At 41.6% G+C, this 9000-nt stretch overlaps 1 protein-coding gene across 1 annotated transcript; it reads right to left on the bottom strand.

The window, feature by feature from the left end:
* Positions 1-741: 741 nt before the first annotated feature.
* Positions 742-8539, bottom strand: PLAU (plasminogen activator, urokinase). The gene is made up of 11 exons (XM_072340405.1): positions 8461-8539; positions 6906-7010; positions 6263-6317; positions 5993-6097; positions 5312-5477; positions 4821-4915; positions 4539-4728; positions 3824-3978; positions 3121-3261; positions 2819-2967; positions 742-1936 (listed from the first exon to the last, which is right to left on the bottom strand). Exons 2-11 carry the CDS (start codon positions 6963-6965, stop codon positions 1742-1744), a joined length of 1311 nt encoding a protein of 436 aa, XP_072196506.1. The 5' UTR covers positions 6966-7010; positions 8461-8539; the 3' UTR covers positions 742-1741.
* Positions 8540-9000: the final 461 nt, after the last annotated feature.

A 9000-nucleotide genomic window follows, 5' to 3' on the forward strand; every position in this document is an offset into this window, starting at 1 on the left:
TGGCAATGCAGTTGGCTTTAGTTATTAGATTGTTCTTACCGCTCTCTGTTAAGAATTCTTTTCTGGCTGAACTTCTTTCTTGAGTGTGCATGGGGGAATAAGTGAATTGAAGTGTAAGTGAGGCTGTTGCTTGGTGTGCAGTTTATATTAATGAAGATATTAGAAGTGCTTAGTATCAACATTAAAGGTAGTATTTTCTGAAGTTTCTACTTGTGACAAATTACTGAGGAAAGCTAAACCTATCACTTTCCTTTTATCATCTATGATATGGTATTGCAGCATTGGGTTGGTAAGGGGAGCATTCTGTGCTCTTATACCTGCACTCACACCTTGTAGGTAGGGAGTGCACTTTTGAAACCAAGTTCCTGATTTTCCATCTCCCTCCACCAAGTGATTGGGAACTCAGTGTAGAAAATCATGGAGCATGTGAACTGTATTTCTTTAAGGTGAAACCAAAATGACGTAGTTTGCTTTAGGAATTGAAACCAAATGTGCTGCAATTACTTGGGAGCATTTAGTTTACACAAAACCCTGCAGCATATATTGTACAGATCTTGGTTATTTATTGCATGCTGTATCACTATCTGCTGTACTTACTTTAGTACATATGCTAGAGTTGAAGATATTAATTAAAGATGCATGGAAGGAAGTTTAGACATCCCCATTTTTCCAAATGAAACAGTGCTTGACATTAGAACTTCGAAACATAGTCTTCCCCTTTCAAAAGAAGGAACAGCTATGTAAGAATAATAGTTTTATTGATAGTTGTACATATATAATACAAATAATAAGTTAAACATAGTAAAAATTAAATAAGATGAGGTTCCAGCCCTCACACAAATAATTCCATCTATATAAAAAAACAAGTTTAAAAATAAAATCAGTGGAAGTCTTGAGGGGGGTGGGGTGGGGAAAGCAGTTTCCATATCATATCAGTTAGATGACTGGAAATAAGGTTCTGGCTTTCAACATGTGTAGCACTCAGTGCATGTTGAATCTCTAGCTCTTCTCTGGGTTGCATAGGTAATGTAGAAAAGTGGTACCATCAGACTTCTAAGGGAACCCAGGCTCCTTTGGATGGGACCTGGAAGTGTAGTCACATTATTAGTTTTCCCTCTTTAGCACAGTTCTGTGGTGGAATACCACAAGAGTTTTTAATTCTAACACAGCTGCAGTTGCCATCACAAAGATTTCAGTATTCTTTGGGTCTACGGGAACAAGTCCTGTATACCAAGTTCTGCTTCAGTCAGAGTGGACTTCAGTCCTTCTTCACACATTAATGATAATCAATGCTGATGCAGTTTCTTGCACATTCTCAGGCAAGGCCTGTTCACGTTCCCAGTACTGGTCTTCACAGGTTAGGTTTCTATCATTCCATGTTGTTTGGAGTGATGGGAAAAGATGTTAGAGAGATGTCATATACAAAATGTGCAAGTAAAATGACTTAAAGCTTCACCAAAAGCTCCAGAACAAATGCCAGTTTGTAAATTAAAGTGGACAGTTAACTTGATGTGTACAGTATTGTGCATGGGAATACTCATTTAAATGTTAAATATTTTAGTTTCCCATTGAGTGGTTTTCAGTATTTAAGAGTAGTGAGATAGTATCAACTTCTGCATCAGAAACACTGTAGTGGCAAGCTACATGATCAGTTAAAAACAAGAACTCTGACTTTCAGGGCTTTGGTGCCCTGGCATCACCACAATCTTATTGTCACTCAAGTCCAGAAGTACACAGATGGTCACTTTGGTTCAGGGAAAGAGCGACTTTTGGTAACCACTGCATTCATATTTGAGTTGATCCAGTTAAGGTAGCGAGTAACTCTGGTGTAAACACCAGGCTTGTTTTTCTTCGCACAGCCGTCTCCCCAGCTGACAATCCCATAAAGTGTCATCCTGCCATTGTGCTCACAGACCATGGGGCCACCAGAATCTCCCTGACAATGGAAAAAGAACATATTAGGATGTTTTCTGTAGATGGAACTTCGATAACAGGGAGCCTGTGATTACTGTTTTTCTGAATAGAAACAAACAGTAGATAAAAGCTGAAGTTCTGATATGTATGTATATATATATATTTATGAGTACTGCATAAATGGAAGAGAATGTTCAGCACCTGTTGCAACTACAGCACAGTCAAGAGTTCTCTAGTTGTCCTAGCTTGCCCAGGTGGAGTAGTTACTTTGGGCATAACACCCAAAGCTCATAATCATAGCTGTTAAGGTGATTGAACAAGGTCAAAGCAAACATGCCTTATTCTGCATCATGTCATTAATCGTCCCCCAGCCCACCAGCACACTTAAGGCTAACTCTGTTTTTTCTTAAGAGATGTGCTGGCCAGGCTGCCCAGTGAAGGTGCAGGGAAGCAAATCCAGTTTTGAGGAATCTGCATAAGGTCTCAGTATCTTCCTGTTATCCATCTCTTTTAGCCATCCATTAATCCTCTACAGAATTGTAGTTAAGATTAAGCAAGCCTAGCTGAGAATGCCATAGCTACGGTATTCCTCTGATTTGTTTATCTACCAGCCACTGCCAGAACAGATTGTAACATCTCCAAGAGCAGCAACGATTAAAGCACTGCAGCTGCTGCTCTGTGAAAGGCTGACCTGGAGGGGTTAACAACAAACCTGCTTCAGCCACCCTAAGAGTCAACTCTACTAGCTATAGTGAATTCCCTCTACTCAAAGACTCTCTTAAGTATCGAAACTACAAGATGCTGCTATGCTACAGTTGATCCATTCAGTATGCTTGATTTAAAGTCATTTAGAGGAACAACAAAGATTTATTATTACTATTATTATTATTATTATTATTTTTACCTTGCATGCATCTGTTTCCCACGCTGGGTCTCCAGCACAGACCATGTTGTCAGTAACTCTGATACTGTCATAATATTTATGTTTGCAATCATCCTGTGATATCAAGTTTACAGTGGCTGACATCAGTCTTTGAGCATAGTAAATATCATCTAGGAAAAAGGAAAAAAGAAGGTCATCCTTAGGAGTTGAATATGAGGTACATGGAGTAGTAGCAGTCTTGAGTCTTTGGGTCTTGTGAAGGTCATGGTATTTAAAAAAGCCAACCCAGAGTCTAAGAGTTTGGAAAGAATTTGTTCACTTACAGGAGTTCTGTTTTCCATAGCCAGCTATTTCACACTGGGTATTGTCGTACAGGTTAAGGTTCTTCTCTGGCAAGCAGACTGTTCTGACATAGTTGGATTCAACTGCACACTGTCCAGAAGCTGTTCTTATTCTTACCAAAGCTAACAACAAAACAAAAAAAACCATAAGATTACTTAAATTTGTAAAGGAAGTTCTCATTATATGGTTTTTCTCATTGCTTTTGGAATTATAAGGATCATTATTTAGTGACAACAATTGATTTTGCAGCATTGAGTAACAGAATTCAGAAGGTCATAGGCAAGGGTTCAGTGGCAAGTCTGTTCTGTGCAAGTTACAAAAACCTGAATTCATTTGTTTAGGGAGAGGCTTGTAAAGTGGGGAGAGACTCCAGGAAGTAAGACTTATTTCAGGAAAACCTTTAGCTAATACGCTAGCTGATATGGCATTTCCTTGCCATATAATGTAACCTACTGTACATGCATTGTCTCAGTCTACAGTATTTTACTATGTGCCTGGTGATGAATGGAATTTTGCATCTGTGTGTCTGTCCAGCTTGTGGGACATGACATGGAATGATCTTGCTCATCATGACCCAGTTCTTAGAACTACTTGGCTCCTGTTCCCTTCATCTCTGCTCTAGGTTCTACTTTTACTTGACATGCTCCTCAGTGTTTGAAAGGTTCATATTAAGATGACACTTACCAATATCATTATCGTTGCCTCCTGTGTCATCTGTAAAGCCAGGATGGGAGATTATTTCATCCACCATGAACTCTTGTTCATGTCCATCAGTAGCATTCAGTACAGACTTTCCAAGCAAGACTTTGTAGTCTGACTTATTCGGTTGCCTTTTTGTCCTGTTAAAGTAAAAACATTCATGAAGGCTGCTATTTCTGAGAGTAAGGTTAACAACTTAAAATCGAGTACCAGTTTGGTTTCATGTTTACTTAAATGCAGACAAGAAAAAGCAACCTGAGAGTTGATTAAGTATGCTACAGGAAAGTCTGCCGATTCACCACTTGAAGTGAATAAGCTAGATGTTCTGAGAGGCACACCTGCCTAGCTGCTATTCATGTCTGGCATCAGCAATAAAACTCCCTGGCAGAATGCAAGGAGGATCAGCTTTCCACAAGAAAAGAAAACATGCACTGAATGTACATCAAGACAATGTTTAGGTAAGACAAGGTTTAGCTAAGTTAAAGAGAAATCCTGGCTCCAATTTAAGCTAAAATTATTTCAGCTGCATAATCCATCAAGATGTTTGTATTTTGCTAGGCATGGACTTCCAAAGGCTTAAAGTTCATGGCTGCTCCTCTTTGCTTAAGGTTTGCTCACTCAGAGTGAGGGGAAGATAAAGAAATCTATCAAAGGAAATTGCAGGTAGGAATGATGCAGAAATTCAGATCTTTACACTTACGGATCATAGAAACAGTGTGCTGCTGTTAGCACCCAGCAAGGGTCAATGAGGCTGCCACCACACAGAAACTGGTCAGTGTTCATTATTTTCTGGAAGATGCCAGCTATCCAAGGCTGAGTCTCAACCTCAGCCTGGATTCCACCAACAATCTTGAAGTACTTGCTGAAGCTTCTTTGGCCACATGTGTGTCCTATGGAAGAAAGTTTTGTACAGATGTTCACATGGCTGGCAAGCATCAACTTTGTGCTAGAAATCCACTGTCTTGAAAACAGTGTTACTTACCACACTTCTCTATAGTGCTGCAAGGTGTTTCTCGAATGGAGTATCCGTATCCTCTCTTGGTGTAGCACCAGGGCCTGCTCCTTCCATTTGGGTTTCTGGAAAATAAAGGAAATGTTCTTTTTATAAACCCAGTTCTTTTAAAAAAAAGGAAAAAAAAAAAAAAAAAAAAAAGGTAGAAAAGGTAGTATCTTAGAATTCTAACTGTACTGAAAAAGCCAAAAGGTGTTTTTCTTGTAAGATATGCTGGAGAAACCAATTAATTGTTTGAATACAGAACTGGCACTTTGGAGTTGTTAATGTGATATGATGGCTCTGTGAAATTCCCAGTAGCTTCAGTAAACAGTAAGAACTCCAGGCACTTCAGGGTCCCATTCCAAATATTTTTAAATTCAAATTCATCTCTGAAATATTCTGCTATCCCTTTGGACTTATAGTATCACTCAAAGCTCTGCTGGTAGTGTCGTCACAGGAAGAATGATGCATCATCTTACCTGCAGTAGTTATGTTTGCCCAGTCCAAGATCCAGAGCATTCTTCAAATCAGCATGATAGTCACCCATCCTGATTACTGAAGGAAGGTCCCAATATAGACAACCTGGATCTGCTGCCATTCCTCTGTAGGTCTCCCCGTTCTCACTGTAGCATATGCTGTCAGTGTCTGAGAAAACAAACATTCATTAGCAGCATGTTCTGTTTATAATTGTTCTGAGACAGAAGTAATCTGTATGGATTACTTTAGTGATAAAATACGCATGCGTTACACAACAAAGGATGATACAAAACCTGAATTGATTACATATTCTTATTGGATTTGTTCTCTTTATTTTATGCATGAACTAATGTATGCTTTAATCCATGCATATTGCCTTTGGTGTTTTGTGTTGCTTTTTGTTTTGTTTTTAAAGCAATTTGTGTACTTCACGCTATAACTTTATTTTGCTTCTGGACTCTCCTAAACAATTTTACAAGATACAGCATTCATGAGGAGTGAAAGAACACTTGTAAGGAAGCAGGAACAAGAAAATGCAAGATTCCAATTTTGCTCTGATATTTGGCTGTTTCTCCTCACATTGATTATTATTTAAAATTGCTGAAGGATATTAAAACTTTCACTTGAGATTTGCTTACATTTCCAGTTCATTTAGTTAGTGTTAAGGAAGATGGATACTCTACCGATTTCACAGTGAAGCCCACTGTATCCTTCTGGGCACAGGCAGCGTTTAATATGGCTGAAGAAGTGATAGGTAATGCAGGTTCCACCATTCAGACAGTGGCATTCTGCAAATAAAAGACATCATTAGTAAGAGGTAAAACACTTGAGTGGTTGAGTGAAATGCAGCTGCAAACTAAGTTTTATCTGCGTATCACTGAAAGTCATCTCTCTTTGATGAAGGTGTAATTGCAGGCTCTTCTTATGTTTAAGTAGAACAGACAGGTACTTACCTCTATGTTGGGATCTGTGTTTATGTGGCAACTTGTAGTACTGCCTGAGGTAAACCTAAGCAGATAGAAAGGAAAAAGAAATTATTGAAGGAGGCAGTTCCTTTGAAATGTTTCTATTACAATTTCTCCCTCCCTGCCTCTCAGGTACTGAGCAGTCCAGCAAAGGTGGAACATGCTCCAGCTGCTTGTCATTGGTGACCTTGGTGCTTCATGCTTGTGCATGATAGTCAATATATTCAAAATCAGGTCTGTGTCTCCTTTTTCAGCTTTGTATTCAAGAGGGGGAAGCCAAATATAGCAGAGGCCCAATATCCTCCTATGTACAACACCACTGAGTCCTTGATACTTTGTGTCCAGGTCTGAGTTGCTTTATGAAAAGTTAAGTGCTAGATTTCTTGGTTACTGTGTGATGTCCTCACTATTTTAACTCTAGAAGACATCTCAGGGCAGAAAGGAATTGGAGAAGAAACAAAGGGTTCAAAGATGCATTTTTCCAGAGGTATATGTGCAGCAGATGTAAATGCAAAGGCAGCAGAAAGAACAATTTGAGTCAGAAGCCCAGCACCATGTCCAAAGCAGAAGTATAATTGAAAAACAGAAGTGGATCTAAGTAAAAAACCTCCTCACTTATTTCAAAACTTACTGAATCTAGTCCCATGACCAGTGTGCAGAGAGTTATTGTGAGAAAGATGAGTAACTTCATGTTGACAGTTCTCACTGTGTTCCTCGCCTTAGTTTTCTTTCGATTCTGAAAATAAAAGAGGAATTCAGTGACACGTTGTAGCTTGCAGCATCAGCTTTCTCCTTGTTGTTGTTTTACCTGGTTTGAATAATTGTTCTGCCCATTGTATTGTTAAGACCTGACTTAACTGTGGAATGTCTGCATATTATTTCCATAGATTAGCTTAGAGGGTATGATTTTATCACTTAAAGCTGTTCTGTGCATTTTGAAACACAGCCAGATTTGGCAGAGTTCACATGAGGCAAAGATGGGAGAAATCCATACTCTGGGTTACTGCAGTGTGGACTAGCAGTCAGAAAGCGGTAGATTTATTTAGCTGCAGTCCGGCTCTTTGTGCTTACTTAACATTATTACTGCCTTGCAGCAAGACTTCTAAATGGTCTGAACATGCATGTTGATGTGTGGGAAGGAACACTCAGCTTTCAGTGCCTCCTGAGCTGCTGAGCGCTTGCGTAAGCCCAGGCACCTCGCTGAGCACTGCAAAGTCCTGAAAGTCTGGTCCCGCGGTTACTGCATGTATGGTGTTAGAGAGGCTTAAACCTCTTCTGTCCTGATTTGATGCGTGCAGCTGCCTCCTGCAGCTGAGCACACAAAGCAGTCAGCCCAAGAGTGAGCATTACAAATCAGCCTGTAAAAGGGGTAGGGGGAAATTGCTACCAAGTACTAATTTGCTTAAAAAACCAACAAATATAAAAATGTGCAGTACAAGTCATGGGAATAAATACCTGTTTATTATTTATGAAACAGAAAATAATCTTCAGTTCTTAAAAAAAAGAAAAAAGAAAAAAAGAAAAAAAAATGTAAATGCCATAGACTTGTACGACACTAGTGAGCAATGCACTGCAGAGCAGGTGCTGAAGTGCAGCTCCGTGCTTTCAGAGCTTTTGCCGTCAGACCAAACTGAATGCCTGCAGACAATAGGAATTCATCTCTTAAGTTTAACGACGAAGCGGTACAGTGCCCAGACTTTAAGACCACAGTGTGGTGCAGACGCAGGTACGGGAGAGGAACAGTGGGTTTATTTCAAGAAAACGCAGACGTGGCCCAAAGTGAGCTGCTAATGCAGCAGCAGTCTTTGCTCAGAGGCAGGCTTCATAACGTGGGGAAGCAGACTGTGCCCTGGAGCTCAGACACGCGCTTCTCCAGTACAGCTGGGATTGCAGCAGATTTACGTTCTCTTGAGCGTTATTCGCACTAAAGCAGCAATTTTTAGTCCCCCTGGCAGTTAGCAAATTACTTGCATATCTGTTACCGTAATTATGTTGTTCCCAGGCCCACCCCACAGCATCCAGCAGCAGCGCTACCGATTTCTGTTCGAATCCCGCTGCCAGCCGGCAGCGTGCAGAGCAAAGCTCTGCCGTTACCGCCGCTACACGCAATCTGTATTCTCACGTCGCTGATTACAAGAGCGATCGCTGAAGCCTGCCGCAACGCTGTCCGCGGACGCAGCACTTACCGACTGAAGCGGCTGAGCCAAGCACGGTGCAGCTGCAGCAGCGGTGCGGGACGGGCGCTATAAAGGCCCGGCCGGGGCGGTTCCTCAGCCGCTGCCCGCCCGCCCCCAGGCCTTCCGCAGCGCCGCCCCCGGGCAGGGCCATGCCGCCCCCCGGGGCTGCGGGAGCATCGCCGCTGCCTCTGTGCTGCTCAGCGAGGCCAGCAGGGTGACTCGGGGAATTGGGGCTGCTGCTGGTATTGGGGCGGGGGAGAGCGAGCAGCCTGAAGGGGGCGCGGGGCTCCTCCTCGCCTTCGTGGGGCGGCCAGCGATGTGCAATTAGGCGTGTTAAAACAAAAGAGAAACGTGAGAGGCAGCTACGAAAAGAATGGCTTGTGTTGAAGCGTGCCTGGAGGTGCAAACAAGCGTGGTGTATTTAAATTTCAGACTTGTGGCGCCGTCCGTGAAGAATGAAGCACAAATGCTTTTATGGTTGAGAGGATTAACTCCACTCAGGTGTGGGTGAGGACAGAACACACCTGTGCTGAAGACCTTAGGGTCTCC

Source organism: Excalfactoria chinensis, chromosome 6 (assembly GCF_039878825.1).
Source record: "Excalfactoria chinensis isolate bCotChi1 chromosome 6, bCotChi1.hap2, whole genome shotgun sequence".
In the NCBI taxonomy this organism is placed as follows: domain Eukaryota; kingdom Metazoa; phylum Chordata; class Aves; order Galliformes; family Phasianidae; genus Excalfactoria; species Excalfactoria chinensis.